The sequence below is a fragment of the Marmota flaviventris genome, chromosome 11 (genome assembly GCF_047511675.1).
Source record: "Marmota flaviventris isolate mMarFla1 chromosome 11, mMarFla1.hap1, whole genome shotgun sequence".
Classification (NCBI taxonomy): domain Eukaryota; kingdom Metazoa; phylum Chordata; class Mammalia; order Rodentia; family Sciuridae; genus Marmota; species Marmota flaviventris.
In genome coordinates this window covers 51,632,319-51,655,411 of record NC_092508.1, presented here as the reverse complement: position 1 = coordinate 51,655,411, position 23,093 = coordinate 51,632,319, and the positions used below count along the sequence as shown (strand labels likewise).

The window sequence follows — 23,093 nt, the reverse complement described above, 5'->3', positions numbered from 1 at the left end:
TATCTAGTCACATCACCCAAAAGATGGCAGTGTACACAATGACTACTAACTAAATGTTATTGACTAAGGGTCTTTAAAACGTCAAAGCCAAAAGGCATTCTATAGCTTTCCACACTAATTGTTGGGATTCTTATTATACACACAGAATTTCAATGCACCTATTTTCCATGCAGAAGAAGTGAATGAAAGAAGATTTTGGCATGCACATAAAAAGGTACTCAAATACCAAGAGGCTCTTAGAAAATAAAGTTCACTTATGCTCTCATAAGTATTCTTGTTTCCAAGATATTTCCAATGAAAGTAGCTTTTGGTCTAGCTCCATTTAACTGGAAGCTAGGGTTCCAAGACATAAGTTATTTTCCTGAATACAAAAGTTCTAAATTTAATAAAAATTATTTTTACAGAAAATTTTATTTCTACCTAAACCAGAAGAAGAAGAAGAAGAAGAAGAAGAAGAAGAAGAAGAAGAAGAACAACAACAACAACAACAACAACAACAACAACTTGCCATACTTAGAAGACTCAAGCAAGAGATCATAATTTAGCTTCAGCAACTTAGCAAGACCCTGTCTCAAAAATATAAAGAACTGGGGATGTAATCCAGTGGTAAAGTGTTCAATCCCCAAAACACACACCCCTACTGAATGTATTCAAATAAAATATTACCTAAGTATTTTAATGAAATATTAAATACAAGTGGGTTATTAATGGACCTTTTTTTAATATATTTCATTTACCAAGATTTTAACTCTAGTAAAGTTTTTATCTATATAGTGAAAACAACAAAACATACTATCATTCCTTCACATTTTCAAAACATGAAAATAGATTTAAAATATAAGAAAACCAATATATACTAACATTTGTCCAATTTTATTGATTTTATTTTTCCATTCTGCCTGCACAAATGGACACTAAAAATACTTTGAATCATGTTTGTAACATTTAGTAAACTTAAAAACTCAATTGGGGGAGGCTGGGGCTGTAGCTCAGGGGCAGAGCACTGCCTAGCATGTATGTGTGAGGCACTGGGTTTGATCCTTAGCACCACATAAAAATAAATAAAGGCATTCTGCCCATCTACAATTACAAAAAAAATTAAACTAAACTCAGTCGGGGTAAATATTAATAATTTGCATCAGACCAAATAAATACCAATGGAGATTTTAAGAATGAAGAATTATTTTTAAGTCTAAAATGTTAGCTATTTTCTACATGTAGAAATTGACATTTATAATTTGCTATTTTACTTTTCAATAATTCCAAAATATTGAAAATGTACAAAGATCACACCTTTTTTTTTTACCAATATCTAATGAATATTGTCTGAAAAAAAAGTCTTAAGCTATGATTATTCTTAATTAGCCTCTATTCTACTAAGAAACAGGCTATGGAAGGATGGAAGGAGAAAGTCAGAGCCTTGTAGAAAATCATAGCTGTTAGTCCAATGGGTTCAACATTAGGAGCTTTTTAAGCATTTTCAGCTTATGCATTTTTTAAAACAATTTCCTCTGTTGGACATTATGGCAGTCACTGGCACATTTGAGGCTAAACCTTGGTAGAAAATATTTCAACTAAGATGCTTCTTATTCTGCAGATTTGAGAGCTGATAGTGTCCATTATTCATTCCATTGCCCAAGCTGCAAAGCTCAGCATCACTGGTGTTTCATCCCTTTTGCTTCAGCCCCACATCCTCAAACTCTCTTGGACAATATCCCTTCCTCCTACTCTCACCTCTCTATTCCCCCTGTCGTGTACACATTGCCTTCTGGTCTTCTGTATGTTGGTCATCGTATTGGCCTCTTCATTGTGAAACTCATCGATCATCTATCCTGCTACCACAGTTGCCTTTCTAAAACACAAACTCACCTAAAAAATAACAACAAAAATTTATATCCCTTAACACCTAGACTTTGTTATCCTTTATTTGACTCACAAGTTAAGAATTTCCTATCATGGTATTCGAGGTCCTGAATACTACTGACTAATCACAAAGCACCTGACCCTCCACAAACATATTCCCTCCCCCTCACACTATGCTATTTTTCAAATAGACCAAAACATACTCAATGAGATTATTTTTTCCAAGTGTTATTCCTAGAATAGTTTCTCACTCCTTTATCTATGTTGCTGTCTACTACTCAGGAGCCAGGGTTCACAATCAAATTTTCCTTCAAACTCTTCTGTTGTTTGTCCTGAAATCCCTTTCAGCCCACTTAATACAATGATTTTTTTTTTCTTTCTTTCCTTCTGTTTGTAGTGCTGGGGCCAAACTGTCTCATGCATGCCAGGGAAGAGCTCTACACTGACCCACATCCCCCTTTTCCCCCTTTAGCCAATTTCCCATGGTCTTTTGCAATGCCCTATAAGTTATAGCTCAATTGCACATAAAATAGATCACATAGTTATTCTTTGGCTGAATGTCCTTCTGGACATTACAAATATCTTGAGGGAGAAATTATGTCATATTGATTATGGCACCCTAGAATCTGCCAGACACCCAACATATAGCAGGTGCTCCCTAAATGTTAGCAGGAGTAAACTAAAAACAAATGATTTAATAAGAATAACACAATGCTATCCTGATAAAGCATTTCTTGCTTATTGGAATTTTTTTTAAGTTTGACAATATATTCTTTTGCAAAAACTTTCAGCATACATGCCCTAACACATGATGATAGAAAAGCAAAATAGCAAGATCCTTTTGAGGGAATTTGACAATTTTGATCAAAATTACATAGGCATTTATTTTTTGATTCCTCAGGTGACACCTTTCCAGGCCGTGGGTTAATACAGCTGAAGTTTGGCCAATTGTGACCAAGATGAGTCTCCTAATGGGCAGGCTTTTCTGGAAAGCACTCTCCACAGGTAAGCCAAGACTTTGTCAGATCTGCATCTTGGGCTGAGGCTCTCCCTTCCCCAGTCTGCTTCCTCTCTCTTGATAGGTATCAGGTTGCCAATGGTCTGAAAGGTACCCCTGACCAATTGTCTTCCCCCTTATTTTCTCTTTTATAGGCATTTGCTACCAATAAACATTTCATATTCCTTCAGAAAACTATGTGCCAGACAATTCTTTTGATAGGAATCTACCTTAAAAGTACACTGAAAAAAAATGAAAAGGACACATGAAGTTTTTCATTACACCACTATTTGCAATAGCAAAAATGACTGTAAACAACCCAACCCCTTCAGCAGAGAGCTGCTTCAGTAAACTAAAGTACACACTGGACTATTGTGCAGTTATAAAAGGAAATGGGAAATCTGTGTATAGTGCAAAAGAGTGATCATCTGGGTGTATTTTTAATTAAGGAAAAAAACAAGGTAGAAAAGTCATGTACTCTGTCATGTATTTAAGGAGGTCAGTGGGGGTGGGTAATAAAAAGAATATATACATGTCTATATTTTAAAATTTTAAGAATAAACCAAATACTTGACAAAACAAATAAGCTTACCTATTACAAGAAGGAAGGAAAAGAGTAAAAAGGGCATGGATGAAAGTTATAGTTTCTAGAATCTAAATAAATTCAACTTTGGAATAATAAAATCTTTTACACATAGTTATAAAATAAAACTGGATTTTAAGAAAAGCAATGTGTAAAACTCAAAAGCAAAGTGAAACAATTATACCTTCAGATAGGAATTATTCCAACTGTCTTCAGTAATTTGACTACACCTCTGAACAACAACAAAAATTGCAGAACTTAAATGGTTTTCAGTAATTACATTATTGTATAACACTGATATAACAATATGCTATTAGGTATATATGTTTGTTAGGCAGGATAAACAAATGAGTATTGTCATTAGGAGTTAGGATTTTAATAGAGGAAAGGACACACAGTAAGAAACACTTTAGTCTTGAACTGGAATTAGAAGTATCACCATAATCTCATGAGGTATTTTCTGTTTAAAAACAAAACAACTGGGTTCAATCCCTAGTACCTTCCACACGCCAACACATACACACATACACACACACACACACACACACACACACCCCAACACAACTCTAACACTTTTCCTAGCTCTGTTCTCTGTAAAACCTGGTAACAAGACTCATACATGGAAGGTTTTAGCAATGAGCATATTTAGTACTCAAACTGTGTACTTAGTACTCAAACTTAGTACTCAAAACACTACCCAAAAAGTCTTCTATGATAGGGCAACTCCCTGTCTGAGGCTTGAAATATCCCATATGAGCCTGGAATATCTTACCACTCCAGAAAACAAAGAGACGGCTGAGAGAAGGTCAAAATGAAACAGAAGTTGAAGAGGCTCCCTTTGAATCAAAAAATCTAAAGTTGGATACATCTGAGAACCAGTCAGAATAGTCATTGCTGTGAACTGAAATATAGTACATTTAAAATGTCTAACTCCCTGTGTTCATGATAATGATAATGGTAATGAACCTCCTTGGTCACTGTGGCTGCTGGAATCTTCTTTGAGGAGAGACTCCCTGTTCCACTGCAAGGAGTACAGTTAGCTGCTGCCAACTTGAGCTCCAGAGCCTCAGGCGACACCTTTCCAGGCCATGGGTTAATACAGCTAAAGTTTGGCCATTTCTGACCAAGATGAGTCTCCTAATGGGCAGGCTTTTCTGGAAAGCTCTCTCCACAGGTAAGCCAAGACTTTGTCAGATCTGCATCTTGGCCTGAGGCTCTCTCTTCCCCAGTCTGATAGGTATCAGGTTGCCAATGGTCTGAATGGTATCCCTGACCAATTGGCTTCCCCATCGTTTTCTCTTTTGTAAATATTTGCTGCCAATAAACATTTCATATTCCTTCAGAAAACTATGGGCCAGATAACCCCACTTGTTCAAAAAATAAATTGCAAGGAAAAAAAAGAAAGAGCAATCTGAATTAAAAGATTTAAAACACACAGCAAACAACTATAATATAAACCTTTTTTCAATGGTAACGTAAAAATAAGAAGTATCAGTGGAATCTGAATAGTAGCTGAATATTTAAAGATATAAAAGATTATATAAACTAGAAGAATGGCATTGTAGTTACATTTTTAAATCCTTATCTCCTAGAAATACATGCTGAAATGTATACAGATGAAATTTTATGATGCTTTGTAATAGCTTCCAATGATTCCAGGGAAAGAAGAGATATGGATAGGGCATAAATGAAGCAAAGTAGCCATAAATTGAAAATTGTTTAAACTCCATAGTGTGCTACATAAAGCCCCACCCTTCTTAGAGTTGTATGTGGGGAAAACATGATGGTTTCTATAATGAAATATTTGGTTTGGGGGCTGATGTTGTGGCTCAATGATAGAGTGCTCATCTCACAAGTGTGAACAGAGGGTTCAATTCTTAGCACCACATAAATATAGATAAGTAAAATAAAGGTATTGTGTCTATCTACAACTAAAAAATTATTTCAAAAAACATTTGTTTTTTTTAATCTTGTTAAAAAATACCATCTATTGTTCCTTTTTTTGTTTGTTTGTTTACTCAGAAATTTTCAGAGACCAGAGAATTGGAATTATCTATTTTTGGCGGAACTGTCTCAGAGGCTGCAGGAAATCAGATGACTCTATTTTAAAGGTTTTTTAAAAATTTTGTTTTTGTTTTTTAATTTTAGTTTAGACCATGATGCTTCACTATTACTAACTGGGATGAAGGATAGGCTCCTGGAGGTAGTAGGAGAATTTCATCTTGAGGAAGCAGCATAACCTAATAGGTACTGGGCAGGCTCTCTGGTCAGACTACTAGAATTTGAATCCCAGCTATTCCATTACAAGTATAACCCTGGACAAGTTACTTAATACCCCAAGGCTCTAGGGATAAAAATCCTATCTGAACTAGAGTAGAATATACATAAATATATATAAATATAAATATAAATATAAATATAAATATAAATAGAATATACATAAAATGCTTAACATAGGACCTAGCAGAAAAAACACCAATACATGTTCAGTATTTTCAGTCAGCACTGGGCACTGTTGTGTAGCAGCAGTGGTAGTTTCCATGATACTGTTTCTGATGAAAATCTTGGAATATACATAGGAATTCCCTGATGCCAGCTGGTACATTATTTTAGACTTTATCTTTAGGCTTACCATAAGTCCGTAGCACCATGCCAGTTATACCAAAAAAAAAAAAAGAAGAAAGGCTTACCAACTGTGCCTTTTTTCCTTGTTTTAGTTTTATATGTATATTACCTACTTGCCTGCTATCTCTGGATTCAGTCATTTATTACTCTAAGGATCTTAACTGCTGGTTGGTATGGCAAAAATTTGTATAGTAATTTCCCAATGCTCTGTTCCCTTCCTTCTTTCTTTTACTTCCTCCAGCACATACTTATTTTGAAAAACACAAGAGCTACTGTGAGCTCCTTCCCTTTGCTTAACACAGGAGCACACACCTGCATGTACACACACATACAGATACATATATACATGCATGGAACTCACTTGCTTAGCAAGTACAGTCCCCATCACCAGCCCAGCTCCTCCAAAACGGGGGCAGAAATTCAGTCATATGGAAGGCCTTCGAGAGGTTTGTATGTATGAGTTTGATGATACATGTAGAGTTGTAGTTGTCACTGTCTGAAATGTAATCTAACAACCTAGTTAAGTAATACACTAACCTGGTTAAGAACAATAAAGTTCTGATGAATAGTCTGATACTGAGATGACACAACTGCAGTGAGGTGTACCTACCACATTCTTGGCGCGTTACACAAGAGTGGTCCACTTTCCCAAATTACAAAAGTGGCCAGAGTAGGCAACAGTATCTTCCTGCATACTCAGTTGCTCTGTTCTCCACATCCCTTGCCCTGCCTCTTTGATCATGTTTATATTTCTGCAGTTCACTCCAGGACCTCCTGCTTTGGACAGTCCCATCTGGATCACCCTCTCTGGTTTAATGACCTTGGCCCAGCCTATCAGAGTCTCATTTGCTTGTCCTTTGGCTTCAGTGAAAGTGCTATTCCCTACTCCTAGTGGGATACTTCTGTACCAATTCCAGGCCCACAGGGCCCTGTGAGGTAGGAAGAGGGGAGAGACAAAAGGAAAACAAAAGTGGTAATACATTTTTAGAAGTACTATTCTATATATGGTGCCACATGGATGTGGCCCAGTTAGTAATAACATTAGTCTGCAACTTCTATGGAGTCAGAGTGTACCGGCTAAGATAGTAATTATTTCAAATGAACAATCCTTGAAAGAGATTGCATCTGCCATATTTCAGCTTAAAACAATAAATCTCAATGATTGTGAAAAATACAGTGATTTTTGTACACAAAACCAACTTTACTACTAATTCACAAATAATATTTTGTGTACATACAAAATATGTTGAAGGGCTCTATCTCTTTGATAGCTCTTGAACTCATTTGCTTGTCTATAAATAGTTTGCTCAAATTGTACAACTTCATCAGTTCTACACTGGGGTTAATTTTTTTGAAAATTATATCTTCTATTCTATATAGAAATAAAGATTAAAACTAAAACCTTAGAATAAAGGAAAATGAACTTGTTTTTTTTTTTTTTTTTTTTTTGCCATGATGAGGATTGAACCTAGGGCCTCCTGCATGCTGGTCGAGTGCACTATCATTAAGTTACAACCTCAGTCCAGAAATAAACACTTTCAGTTTTTCATGTATTAGAGCTGTGTTGTTTAAAGCAGTTTCCACTAGCTGCATGTAGCTATTAGATTTAATTAAATTAAATATTGTTTAAAAATACAGTTCATCAGTCACACTAGCCATATTTTTGCTGCTCAACTAGCCACAAGAGGCTGGTGGCACCTATACTGACCAATTCAGATGCAAGCACTGCTATAATTATAGGAAGCCTAACCAGCAGGCCTGCTTGAGAAAAGTCACTCTACATTTGCTTTTCTGTGAAAAATTTACCTAAATAAAAAGTAAAACCTTTGAGCATAGACCTTTCTAACATTTTTAAACTATTAATAATTTTAAAACTTTGTAAGCATACAGTGTATGCAGTTATTAGGTAAACTTGAATCTTCACATCATCTTTTAAAAATTCCTTCAAATTTGACAGCTTTGGAATACACTAATAATTTTTAAGTAGGTACTTTCTTATTAATGTGTGGACTGATGAATCAAAGCATCAAGACTTACTGAATAATTAGTTCTTCAATAATTCACATGAGTAATAGGTCATTTGGGGGGTTAACCCCTGCTTCCATTATTTCTGACCACAGGGTCTACCGACAGATGTCTCACTTTGGATGTACACAACAGAACACCGGGTATCTGTTTCACGTACATCTGTTCCCAAACAGCTTAGGCAGATTAATACTTAGAATATACCCTGCTCTGCTAAGTCCCACATAATCACTAACTCTTGTTGTTCTCAAATTGATTTTTTTCTCATTTTCACATTTTTCCACATTACCTTTCATGTTGCAATTTTTCAGAAAGTAAATATGTTTGTATAAACCCAAAGCTCAAGAAACTAATTTTGACTCATAGCAGTAAGAAACATTTTCAAGACCATATCTTGAAGCCTAGATTTCTCAGATTTTCTGGTCACTCCTCCAATTCAGCTGAACTCAAAGTTGTGGTGGTAATAATTATTTTAAAATTACATCATGAAGTTGTGCACCTTGTTAAAAAATAGAGTTGTAAACTATAATAGTGATTTGAAACTCTCATTTAAAAATGAAATATTTGAAACAATATTCTAATACTAAACAAAAAATTTGCTCAGAAATTATAAGATTACAGGAAAATTAAATGGAATGCAAAAACAGATAACCTAGTCCTTTTTGTTGTTCATGAAAAAAAAAAAAATCTGCTTACAACTTGCCTTGACCAGCTCTTTTCTTCCAGAAAGTGGTTTCTTTGCTCCAAAGACCAGACCTGTTAAGAAGCCATTGCCCACTTCTCATCAGAAGGCCCTGAAGCTGAGGCAGAGAAGTAAAGGGCCCATATTTCCCATGGGGTTCTTCTAATTAGAAACTCATTAGGGCTGAGAAGTTCCTGCTGTAAAATACAACACCCCTGCACACACACCAGACGGTTGACCCCATTGACCATTCAAACCTTGCTCAGATTACTCTTATTTGACAACATGCCCAGTTTTTTTTCTTTAAAATGCAACTTCACAGGTGGTCAAAATTGATAATGTTTAGACACAATATAATACAAATCCCTCATTTTTTCTGGTGAATAAATTCAGAGGGTCATTTGCCTGAGTCAGTTACACACCTTGCTATTTGCAGAGACATGATCTCAGGGCCTTTGCCAACTCCTGAAATCTGTCCTACACCACAGATGGGAGCAGACTACAGACAGCTGGGGGAGAGAGGCTATAAAACACCCAGAAGCACTTTTTCATACTTCAAGGTGCTGTCTTTTATGAAATTATGATGTTAATTTAGTGAGTCATAATCAGCATGTTTATAATGAAAACAGAACATTAGAGTGACTCATGTAGCAATGGTGAGAATTGTTTTGTGAAACTTTTGTTTTGGAAAATCACATGCTGGCACAGAAATATATACAGTACTTTTTAGTCCCTACAGAGCTCTCACTTCAGAGGACTGTGTGGAGACACATGTTACCATCGTGAGATAACATTGTAGACATTTGACATGTGTCACAGAGATCCCTAAGTGGATCATTCTTAAATGTACTAAAATACAAGCTTAACATCTAATCCCACCCATTCCTTCCTCTCTCCATCAATAGCTTTGGCTTTATGGGACCTAGGTAAAATCATTCAGTCACATAAGACAGTAAACACATGCAGCTTTGAGGATGCTATATTCTGCTTCAATCTTACATTTCAAATAAAAGCTTACTACCTAATAAGGACATATTTCAGAAGATTGTCCTTGGTTGAGATTGAGAACAATGCAATAGACAACCACTGGTGGTTTTTAAAATATTGAACTCTGAAAACATTGGATCCAGTAACAGCACAAGCTAACAGTTACATTATGAAATATACGAATTAATTTGTGGCATCTGCCCATGTCCCCTGTCCAAACGTTCTTCTTGTTTTTTGGTACCTTATATCCAATCTTGGCACAACATGGGGAGCTTTGCACCCTGGGCCCTGTACTTGACCTGCTTTGCCTTAGAATCCCATGACCCAGGTTGATTTGATCTTTCATGTTTGGCCTCAAAAACATCACCAGATGCTTCTTTCATCTCTTCAGAACTTTTCTCCCTCCTAGGTCACAGACAGCTTGACAACTACCTTATATTACTGCGAATAAAATCATGTAAGATCCACAAGCAAAATGGCCATAATTGTGAATTCTAATAGATAATCAGGCACAATTGCAGACAATTAAATAAAAGAATTTGGTAGACAATTTCTATTATAGTGGTGGCATTCTTGTATATTTCCTGCTCCTTGCTTTCTACCCCGTAGCTGAGCAAAATGGAACATTCCTGCTCTGTCCCTCACAGTAGAGAATGGACCAACATTAACTCCTACAATAGAAATACAAGAATAATACAAATTTGAAAGACCCTCAAGGAGCTTATCATCTAATTGAAAATACAACAAAGTTTTATTCAGTGTCTGTGTATGAGATCCAGTTATGCCTAAAGAGAAAAAGAAATATATAATAAACCTTTACTTATTGGTTTTAATGAATTTAAACATGTAAGCATAAAAAAAGCAGCACAAAGGAAGCCAATTCCCTGTAGCTATAAAAGCTAAGAAAAGACAGTATATGGAGAACTATTTTTGTAATCCTTTCTATTACGGGGTGGTACAATGAGAAAAGTACTAGGGAATAAAGATGCAGAGATAGGCAGGTGCCAAGCATTAAGATCACATGCAAAATATCTCTCATCCCACTCCCTCCCTCAACAGAGATCATATCTCCACTAGGAGAAGAGGAAATCCACTGCTATCAAGGGACCTCTGCCTTCATGTGTTATATACTAGAGATCCATGTTTTGTTCCTATGCTTAGTAAAAATTGGGAGGAGGGAAAGGATATTGCTCCCATAGGTGATGAGGGGTCAGTATTAAGTAGGAGTGTAGTAATCAAGTCACAAAGCAATTAGCAAAACTAAAGTTCAGGAGACCAGTAAGTCAGTCACAAATTCATTCATTCAACAAATATTGCTTATGTGCCAAGCACTCTTCAAGGTACCAACAATAAACATAACAGATGTTCTGAATATATATATATATTTTTTCCAGCCAGACTGTCTCCACACTTTTTCACCTGTTTTGTGTCCTGGCAAGCCACTCTATATAGTCATCAAGTGTCCCCCTGTGCGCTGCCTTCTAGTTGGCTTATGGACTGTGGTATGGGATAGAAGAGAAGAAGCTTGGGAATTTAGTTCCTATCTCCCTTCCTGCAGGATTGACTCAGGAAATCTGTCAACCTGAGGCAAAAGCCAAAAGGAGCTATCTGGTAACTTCCTCCACATGGTCTCTGAATCCAGGCTCAAGCACCTGCTCCCTCAGTTTACAATTTTGGGCCTACAAATGGTATTACTTGCCCATTTATCACTAATCCCAAGAGTATTTCAAGATTCTTACATTCTTCCTACACCTTTAAAAATACAGTCATTCCCCTTTACCCATGGGGAATATGTTCCAAGATCCCCAGCAAATACCTAAAACTGCAGATAATCCTGAACCCTATGTACAAGCACTGCAATACTACTATTCAATACTACTAGTCAATACTACTAATAACCAAGACAGCTACTGAATGACTGCTGGCTAGACAGCATGCACAGCAGGAATATGCTGCACAGAGGGATGATCCATGTCCCAGGGAAGATGGAGCTGGTGTCACGTGATTTATCACACTCCTCAAAACAGCACACAATTTAAAACTTATGAATCTTTTATGGAATTCTCCATTTAGTATTTTTATGAGTAACTGAAGCCATTGGAAAAAAAACTCAGATAAGGGAAGAATAAATACTGAACTACCTTTTAAAAACTCTTCAAGTCACCCTAATATGAAATGTCATTTGTTTCTTATTAGGATAGTCAATAATAGACAAAAAATCCTGTCCTCTTGAAGTGGGTGGTCATGGGGAGGACAGACAACAGAAATCATATCATATATGAGGGTATAAATGTCATCAAAATAATGTAAGGCAGTAAAAGGAACCAGGAACATTTAAGCACAAGCTCAAGGGAGGTAAAGGAAGAGGTCAAGTGAGATCATAAGGCCTGAGCTAAGGTTATGATTGACTGGACAGAAAAGGAAGGTATATGTGAGAAACACTTAGCAAACAGAAGAAGCAGGATTGGTGATTGATTGAAGTAGTAAGTGAGGGACATCCAAGCTGGGGTTACCTTTGAAATCCTCATTTAGATTCTAGGTGGCTGCCTAATCAGTCCTTTACATATTAAGCCAAAGTATTTATTACTTCTATATGGAATCCCATGATTCCAATGTAAGGTATAAGAAATTCTAGTTCTCCATCTAAACATTCCACCACAACTTACATACACCTGAGAAACAAAGTTAAATATACTGACAACTAATTACTAACTTCCATATTCTTGATAGAGAACAAGACCAAGAGCAAGAAAAGTTGTTTTTCTTATGGATATACAAAATTTATAGTGTTTCTGATGATAATTAATGGTAGTTGAGAATTTTGGGCAACACAAATCAGAAAGTACACAATTAACCAGATCGGACCAAATTCATTGGTAATGCCACATTTGACAAGCAGACAGAAAGAAATCCCATCTGAAACCAATAAGTGTGGTGCTCCTGGTGTCACAGATCTGAGAGAGCCGAGTCAAAGTTAAATGAAGTAAAAATCCAAATAGGTGGAACCTGAAATTTCCCATTTGATTGAAGGAGACCAGGTCTCAGATGGTAGAGGAATAGGTAAGAGGCAGTGAGAATAAACCATTTTTTTTTCAAAGCAAGTGAGAAGGGGCAGAGCATCAGCTAGAGGAATTTAGAAGATCAAGGTAGGGAAGGTCAAAATGGGAGGTAAAAGAGCTAGAGGAGAAAAAAGGCTGCAGACCTAAGAAGGAGGGCACAAGACAGGAGACAACCAACTGCCTAGAAAAGGTGGGAGAGATGGGATGGACTGGCTTTGAAGAGAGATGACAATCACCCATGCCTACTAGGTTGACTAGTGGTATTGCTGCACAGAGGGCTGATCCATGTCCCAGGGAAGATGGAGCCAGGTGGCAAACTGGATTGAAGGTGAAAGTCACCAAAAGGGAAGAGATCTAGAAGGTCAGAGAGCAATGGCCATCAGCAATGGCAGGAATTGGGATAAAGACTCAGATAAAAGTTTTTGATAAACATAGAAGAAAAATCAGGAGAAAACTTCACACTTCAAACTAAATAAAACTCAAACTTCTTACCTGTGTCTTCAGGCGTCTATTTGCCCGTGAAATATTCTCTTACTCCTATACTTTGACAGGCTCTATCAGTCACTATTCCCAGAAGACAGCCATTTATTTTCTTCCTTTATTACTTCAACCTAAAATTTTTCTCCCACACCCTTTACATATTTTTACTACATTGAAAAGTGTTCCCCAAAACTCCAATGCAGTTGGACCTCAGGATATGACCATATTGGGAAAGAAAGTCTTTGCCATGTAATCAAGGATTTTAAGATGAGATCACTGTGGGTTTAGGGTAATCTTAAATTCAATAATTTCTGCCTTTACAAATAGGGCATGCAGAGAAGGAGGGGAAGGCCTTGTGAAGACACAGCCAACAGTTCTGCTGCCACAAGCTGAGGAATACCAGAAGCCACCAGAACTGAAGGAGGCAAAGGAGGACCCACTCAAGCTTTCAGAAGGAGGGTGGACATGGAAAACAGGCCTCACACACGCCAAACAAGCACTTAACCCAAGCTGCACCCAGCTCCCTAATGACATCTTAAATGACTTGTAGCCTCCAAAACTATGAAAAAAAAATACAGTCCTGCATTTTAAGCCACCAAATTTGTACTGATTTGTTACTACAACCCTAGGAAAATAATACAAAACCACAACCCTTCATGAAACAGTTTTCAGCTATTTTTTTGAGGGGGAGAGTAGTGACTTAAACAGCAAATTGTTTCTGCACGATCAGAGTCCTGTCAAAAACATATTCCTCCCCTCTAAACACATTGAAATACTTAGAGGCAGGGCCCACAACTTACGGATCTTTATATCACTTAACAAAAAAAGTTATTAGTTTCCTAATGTTTGGTGACACAGGGTTTTATTGGAGTCACATGTCTTTCCTGTAAAGTACAATTTCCTGAAGGAAAATATACCAGATCATTTTTCATCTTCACAGCATCTAGCAAAGCACCTTAGCATAAGTACCAAATATCCATTAATAGAGTAACTGCTGATTAGGTTAACATATTCATTGACTAGAACTAATATACTAAAAACATTGCTTCCATTAAAAAATAATACCAAAGATGAGTGCTAATGCTTCTGAACCTCCCACCTTGACTTATGCTCTCCACACAAGCCTCACTTCTGTGAGGAAGGGTAACAGTCATTATTCCAAGTTACCCTTGAACCCAATAAAGAGCACATAAATCACTATAGTTATCCTCATTTACTCTGCCAGCAAGACCATCAATTAGTCACAATTTTGGCCGTGATAGCCCTCATAAAACACTTCAGTGTCTTTGCTCACATTGCTCAAGATAGGAAATCAGGAAAAGATTGCATGGTATCTTATCTCAGTGAAAACAACTAAGACACTATGAGGTTTAAAACTGGGTGGACTTAAAATATTTCATATGTTTGATCTAATAATGCCCAGAGACCTTTCTACATCTTCATCCTATCCTTTCCTGGGACAGCAAGTCACCCATCAACCATCAATGGACATGGTCTCCTGCACCTTATCCTATCATTCCATGTCCTCCCAAGTACCATAACTTTGATATGTTTTCTCTTCCATTTTCTGACCAAATTCACCAGTTCCAATCAAATTCATTCATTAGTTTTCATTGTTCAGTTTAAATTAATTCAACTTCTGTGGCTCCAAATTTAGAGGCCCAAAGTGGTTTAAAAGCCAGGCATTAATTACAAAGAAAAAGTAGTACACTCATATAAAGGAAAGAAAACCAAAAGGTTTTCAGGTGAAACTAAAGAATCAGTATTGGAACCTTTAGAGTTATGAAACTGTCAAGTTGTCTTTTTAAACTCCATTACCAGGAGAACTAATTAAACCTATCTTTCCTCAATCACCACTCAATATAAAATGACATTTCTTTTTTCATGTCATTATTTGCTTTTCCATGTACCAGCACTGAAACATTGATTTGTATGGTTTCTCATCACACAATGTCTAATTCTAATTCTATAGTATTTCAGCTTTACTGTAGGTTAAATTGGCTCTTAGGGTTCTGATTATAAACTTCTATATCACATAACTTAAGCTAACTTAAAGACTCACAGAATAATTCCATAGTCATCCAGCTGGCTTTTAACTTCAAAGGTTGGAGAAAATAAATCACTTTGGTTTTCAAAACACCTGAAAACATTTTAATCAAAGTCAAAGATAGATTTAGTTCAGTAAGGGGCATGACAGACAGCACATACAGAATTCCCACCCACAACCCATGCTGGGTTCCAACTAGAGGGTTTCATTTTGTTAGACTTTTGAACAAGAAACTTTAGAACAGTGACTGCTGCTTTCTATAACATAAACAGCCCATGATGTCTAGTTTACCAATAGGGAAAGGCAATTTTTAAAAATTTTTGTAGTGTTGTACTTAACTAAAACAGGCTTATGTGTCGAATTCCAACGTTTTCTACTGAGTCATCTCTGGGTTAAGACTTGAAATATTTCTATTGTAAACTGCAGTATTATAGCACTAAAATTTTAAATGAGTAAGGGCAAATCCAAGGAAACCAGATTTTGAGTTAACACCCAAAATCGAGTTTCTAGACAGCCTGAACAAGCTCCACAGTGGCAACCAATGTGAGGGTGGGCAAATCCCGGAACCCCAAAATATTGGGGTTATGAGACATTAAAATGAGAGTTGGACTCAGAACCCATGTATTAGACACTTTGTGAACGGTTTATACTATTAGTGTACCTTCAGAAGTTGGACTGAAGCGTCAATTTGGTGGGGTGGAGTAGTTGGCGTCCTCCCCCCTTGTAAATCACCTCCCCCCACCACTTGTAAATCACTTCCCCTTGCGGGTTCAAGTTTCTCTGCGCTCTGCAGGAACTGAGCATGACGTCTGTCGGGAAGTGGCCTGGGAAGGGAAAGCCTAGCTGGTGGAGACAGGGGAGTTGCACACATTTCCCCAGTTGGGAGGGAGGAAGCGCTGTCGAGGACACTGTAGCCTACCGGGGCACAGCAGGAGGAGGGAGGCAAGAGGAGTGAAGAGGAGGCGGGGCAGAAGCACCCGAGACTACGCCGCCTGGGAGACTGTGGCACCGGGACTGGCACTCACCCGCCGGGCGCTCGGGCTGAATGGGCCACCACTTCAGGGCCCGTTGGCTCAGTACCACGTCGCAGCTGCCCCTCCCGATCTCGAAGATGCCCCGGAGCAAAACCGGATCGGCGGTCTCTTGGAACTTCTGTGGGGGCTGCGACTGCGCTGAGGGCAAGGTTGACACCTCCGGGGGCGCCTCTTCCTCCCGGCCGCCCTCCTGGGCGCTCACCCGGCTCTGACGTCTCCTCCGTGGCATGGAGGAGCCGAGGCTGGGCCCGAGTTTGGGGTCCAGGGAGGCCTTTGGAGTAAGAGGAGGAGAACACAGCAGCCACTGCTCTTGCTGCGTCCGGGCGCTGCCACAGCAACAGCGCGTCCCGCTGAGACCCAGGAGTGAGGCGTGGCGCGGGAGGAACCGCCCTGGACCTAGTCTGCACCTTGTCCTGCCAAGCTTCTCCACCACTCACCACAAGACTATCCACTCCGGGAGGAGAAATAAGTGACTGCCTCCATTTGGGCCTCGGGTGTTCGAAAGAATTAGGCGCGTTGCATTACCTGGAGTCCTATGAACCAATGCTTGTCGAACTTTGAATTGCATATTGCATGGGCATCTTCTTAAAATGCAGATTCTTACTGAATAGGTCTGGAAGGGGGCCCCAAATACTAAATTTCTAGGCGAGCACTCTACCACTGAGCCACAACCCCAGCCCCAGCAAATACTAAATTTCTAAGAAGCTACTAGACGAAGTTGAAGGCTGCTGGCCATAGAGCACATTTTGAGTTGCAAGTGTGGAAGGTTCTGTCCACCTCCTTTCCAGTGAGCTTCCTGAAGAGCAGAGGTGCTACGTGATGGCTCCTTTTGCATGCCTAGGAGAGATAATCTGTAGACAGTTAGGACAGAGTGGGAACTCACCTCCTGAAACTTCTGCTTTGCATACACAAATTTGCTTCTGACAAATTTAGTTTTAAAGGAAGGTGTCCCCATGCTGTTAGCATATAGGGTCCTACCTTTCCCAAGATATTACCTTCTCTGTTCTCTTGCCTTTGTTTGGATCTGGCAGTATTGTAGAGATGACAAGCAGCAGCATTTGTTCTTCAAAAGGCTACTGCTGTTCAGTAATGTCACCTGTAAAAGAAGAGAAGCCCTGGGGCCTTCACTTTTAACCTTCATAGTTTGGGTTCCTAAAATTCGATTTTTGTTGTTGTGATGGTGGTTGTTGTTGTTAATCTGGAAAACAGAGTCTGGAGGCCTGTGGTTCTCAATCCTGGCTATATGTGGGTCACCTAGGGAGCTTTTAAGAATCCAATTGTCTGGGCCACACTGGAAGACAATTAAGTTGGAATCTCTGGGAATAGGACCCGGACTTCAGGATTTTTTAAAGTTCCCCAGGTGATTCCAGTGTTTAGCAAAGGCTGAGAATAACTGCATTAAGAAATGTAACAACACAGGGAGCAATTTGTGGTGGGGAAGCATGCAGGGAGAAAGTTAGTCCCCAGTTAGGACTGGGAGGTAAAGCAGGAGGCTTTATATAGGGTCATTATAATTCTAGGAAAATTTCAGGAGTTAAAGAGAGTTGTGAATCTAGTACTGGTGTGCTAGTGCCAAAATAATTCCATTAGATAGGCAGCCACTTCTCTTCTTGTCCTCACCGTCACACTGCAAATTCAGAAAGACAACATAACTGTAACAGGAGTTTTTCCAGTCATTCTGGTAAGACATAGGCCTGGCCAAATCCTTTTCAAACATAAAGCACTTGTGTGTCAGTTAAGCGAGGATTCTTACTGTTCAGTGTTCTAAAAACAAATACCCAGGGTTCCTCGGGAAGCAAAAAAGAACTTCAGTTTGATCTGATTGAGTAGAAGTGCAGCTGCTGCTAAGCCTATGCAGACTTCAGGTGGCTCTCTCAGCAGTCCTTAGTGGGAAAGGGATGGTGCCCTTTCCAGAATGAGTTGCACTTCTGGAGTCAGCATCTTGTATTCACAGCTGTGGGTCAATCAACAGGATTAGAGCTCACTGGCATTTTAAAAGCTCACTGAGAGCCAGGGCAAATAGGCCAAGGCAATGACTACTTCTTAAGACCTTTGCACAGGGCCAAGTTGCCATTTTTCAAGCTTCAGTCAGGCCAGAAGTCAAAAACATTGGCATGGAATTGTCTTAAATATGGAAGTAATAAGGACCATGTTCCATTTTTTCCCCAATAGATGAGATGCCCTCTTCCAGGGAACTAAAGTGCAATGCCCCAGAGCCCTGTGCTCAAGATTGACACACGTCAGTTCCATGCTTTATACACTACCTATGCTGCAAAAGAGATGGCATCCATCCAATTTAATCTCCTGAACTCTAGATATTATGTCCAACTGCCAAACTGACACCTCTACTGACTTATCCAATAGCATCTAAAACAAAATTCATGATTTTTCGTCATAGTCCCAGAATATTTTGAATCAGCAAATAGTGTTATCAGACTCTCTGATATCATTCTTATCTCCCACTTTGTCTTATATTTCACTTCCAATCAACTAGCAAATCTGGTCCACTTCATCTTCAATATATACTCTTTTCAGCCTCCTCTCATCTTAGCCTATGGTTCTGCACCTCTCAGGTGTATTGATACTTCCAGCTCAGAATCTATTTTCCACTTAGCATTTGTATCATGTCTTTAAAAGTGACAAGAGCATGTCACTCCCTGCTTATAACCTTCCAGTGACTTCTCATCACTCTTGGAATATAATCAAAATGCTTAGCAAAGCTACAAAGTTCTACATAATCTGGCCTCCATCTACCTCCCTAAGGTATCTACTAACTTCTTCCTCTTGTTCATTCTGGTACTCAGACACACTGAGCATACTTCCTTCTTGGAGCATTATCTCTTGCTGTTCCTGTTGGCTAGAATGCTCCCCCTGCCCACTCCCATAGCCAGCCAAATGTCTTACTCCCCACTTTGCACACTTTTCTGCTTAATGTCACCTCCTCAAGAGGCCATTTCTGAGTAACCCCAATAATCTACCTTCTCTAACACTGTGTATTGGTTTTCTGCTGCTGTAAATGGATTACAACAAACTCAGTGCTTAAAAAAATCACACACATAATATTATCTTATATTCCTGGAGGTCAGAAATCCAAATCAACTTCACTGGAGTAAAATCAAGGTGTCAGCCAAGAGGCATTCCTTCTGGAGGCTCCAGGGGAGAATGCACTCCTTCCAGCTTCTAGAGATCATCTGTGTTTCTTTGCTCATAGCCCCTTTCTCCATCTTCAAAGCCACCTGTTAGGTACCTTCTGCCCTCTTTGTTTCTGTCCTTAGTTCTCTTTTTCTTTGACTTTTGACTTTGGTCATTCTCTCTCCTTCTGATATCCTATGATTGATTACATTAGGTCTACATGAATATCCTTAACTCAATTACATTTTCAAAGTCCCTTTTGCCATATAAAATAACATATCACAGGATCTGAGGATTGGAACATAAACATGTTCAGGTTGTATTCATTTCTGTACCATGCCCTTCTTTATTTTTCTTTACAGCAATTATTATTATCTCTTGTATGTTAACTTCTTTATTGGTCCAGCTTCCCTACTGAAAGAGTCAATGTGCTGGGTATTGAATATAAGCATCGAATGTTGTTATTGTTAGAGTATAAACTCCTTATTAGCACAGAGTTTATCTTATTTACTGTTAAATTCCCAGAATCTAGTACAGATCCTAATACATAGAGAGTGCTAAAAAAATCTGAAAGAATGAATGAATTCTTTCAACATTTATATATAACAAACCCAAGCTACTTCAATTTTTCCCCTTAGTTCCTGAAGATCAGTTGTCCCATAAGCGATCCATGCTGGTGCCAATCATAATGCCAAAACATAGAATCCCAAATGCCATAATCCTAAATGTTGAAATCCTGAAAGATCAAAATCTATAAAGTCTAAAATCCCTAAAGACTAAAATCCCAAAAATCCCAATCCTGAAAGATTAAAATCCCAAATGATAAATCCTGAAAGCCCCAAATCCCCAAGACCATAATTTCCATGGGGAAAAAAAATGTGTGTGTGTGTGGGGGGGGGGCGGGGAGCTGCATAAAAAGGGATAGAAAGCCAAACTCTGAGAACGGGATTGTCCATTCATTTCTTGCCTATGTCAATGACAAAAACTTTGGTTTTAGAATTTGTCATTTGTCTGCATTGGCATTTCTTCTATCTGAGGAAATTCCAGGAAGTTTTAATGAATTAAAGCCACATTTGCCTGAAAAAGCTAGCAAAATTATTGTTTCAAAAATAATGCATGCAGTAAGATGAAAAGTTAATTATATAATTTACTGGAAAAGTGTACCAGGCAGAGTAAACAGCAACAGCAAAGACCCCGAATGAGAAATGGCTTAGCTATTTGAAGAGCATAAGGGCCAGTGATGTAGGACACATGGGTAAGAATGGAAGAAACATAATAGAAGATAGGTTTGAGCAGGTGGGCAGGAAGTAAAGCACATGTGGTCGCACAGGTCATGGTGTGAGCTTGGATTTTATTCCACCTCCAGTGACCACTCCTTAATAAAATACATACTGTAGACTAGAGTTTGAAAAGGATTTATGTTGATGGTAATTTGATAGCCATAAGCATTCAATTGTTTGCCTTACAAACTCCAAACCTGGAAGCCAGCAGACTTGGGAGACCAAAGGGAGTGACATAGGATTGAATATCCACTGGCCAAAGTGCAGATCTATACCAGTAGGTCTGGACCAGAACTACACCTACTTCCCCCATTGCACTATCTCTGTTGGGTACAGACTCATCAGCCTCCATCTGTGGCACTGAGAAGGTGGCTTCAAGAGGCTGACTCATGGTGTAAGGTCCCTGAGCTTTGCCTTGCTTCTCCTGGAAACTTCGGTGTTTTGTTTGCAGAGCATACTTAATGGCCTACTAAAAATGTTAAAATAGCAGAGATTTTCATGGTCTTCCTTTTAGACTTGGATTTCTAAAAAACAGGGATGGAGACACTGTCTCTTGACTTCACCAAATCCCTAAACATAAAGTGACTATTTGACTGTTAAACCTGGACCCTTGCTGTTTAATGCTCTGGAAACAAATACTCAAGCTACACCAGTGCAAGAAAAACAATGTTTAGAAAGCTCCCTGAAAGATTTTTTGAAAGTAATTTTATGCATTCACGTGTTTATTTATAGGAATCAGTTTTGGACCAAAATCCCAAAAGACAAAGAACTAAATGTTGACATTCCTAAAAGATGAAAATTCCTAAAGGCTTAAATCCTAAAAGATCCCCAAAGCATAATTTTGGAAAAAAATAATTTCAAGAATTTTAAATATATTTATTTACATTTTTAAAAGGGATGTATTTGAGAAACATGAAGATATGAGTGAATACTTCATAGGCCACTCTATAATAAAATAGGTAATAATAACACACTTTGGCAAGCATAAACAGGTGTACTAAAAATAGTTGCACAGTTATAGCACTTATGAGCAAACAAGCCATATTCATAATAAAATATATGAAAAAAGTGAAATGTACAAATGTCCAGCACTATAACTCGTAATTGTGTGCACCTAGATTTGTGACTGCAGTCATTTGAAATACTGTGACAGACAATCTAAGTCTTTCGATGATGTCAGTTGAAAACTACAATGGGTCCCTTCACATATATAGTTGCCCAAAGAGCTGAGATCTTAGGAAAATCTTTCCCAAATGCAGATGTACAAAACAGAGAGCTGTTCATTTTTTGAGGAAGTTTCAGTGTTTTTAGGCGCACATTGTTTACACACAAAGTCAACATTATGATAACTGTAGTCAATTTTTTAAAAATGTGTAAACAAACTAGAAGTCTCTAAAAATCTTTACAAAATGGATTACGTATGGCAATGAAAATGATGTGAAGATAAAACATGCAGCGGAGAAAATTACAAAGAGTAATACTAGAAATTTAAAATAGGTGAAAAAAACTAAAAAAGGGGAAGAAACCAAAATGAAAATTCAACATTTGGAAAACTGTATCATAGTGATAGATTATGGGCAATTGCAGAGAGATAGTCCAAAAGAGATGACCAACTTCCACAGTCCATCATTAACTTTATTCTGAAATCTTTAATTGTTATGGAAAGCTGTTTTTTTAAATTCCTTTTCCTTTTAGGGCATGGTTCTTCTCAGAGGATACAGTCCCATTCATTTTCTATGTTGCATTGCTCTTTTTGAAATTATTTTATGACTCAGTATATACTGACATGAGCATATGCACCAGGTAGTGCCTTCAACACACATCAGTCTGGCCTGGCTTTGCTCAGTATCTGATGTCACCTTATCCACTCAGAATATCTTTCCTGTCCAACCAAGTAAAAGCTGATCCCTACTTAATGTTTTTTCCTTCATTTCACTTTTTGCTACATAAAAGTATGCAGTTGATTTATTTGTTTACTTATTTCTGTCTTCCCTCTTCCATCAAATTGGCAGTAACTCTGTGAAAGCAATGACCTCGTCTGCTTATTTATGGCTCTATCTCTTGTGTTCAGAACAATGCTTTTGATATAACAGATGCTCAATAAATGTGTTGAATGCGTGATGAATAAATTAACTTTTCAAATTGAACTCCTGTATTGATTTTTGATATCGCTGAGCCCATTATGCCTTATGGGTGAGAATAAAAATCCACAACAGCAGGCCATATTTATTTTTTCCATGTCAACATCTATTTTGAGTGAGGTGAGTTTTAGTTGTGTCCGCCTCTTGGCTATTTCTGA

At 38.2% G+C, this 23,093-nt stretch overlaps 1 protein-coding gene across 1 annotated transcript in view; it reads right to left on the bottom strand.

The window, feature by feature from the left end:
* The window catches only part of Cerkl (CERK like autophagy regulator), a 109,245-nt gene extending 92,634 nt beyond the window's left edge, over positions 1 to 16,611 (bottom strand). The window contains 1 exon segment of the mRNA XM_071619009.1: positions 16,374 to 16,611. Coding sequence (XP_071475110.1) covers positions 16,374 to 16,611 — 238 coding nt within the window.
* Between the last annotated feature and the right edge of the window lie 6,482 nt (positions 16,612 to 23,093).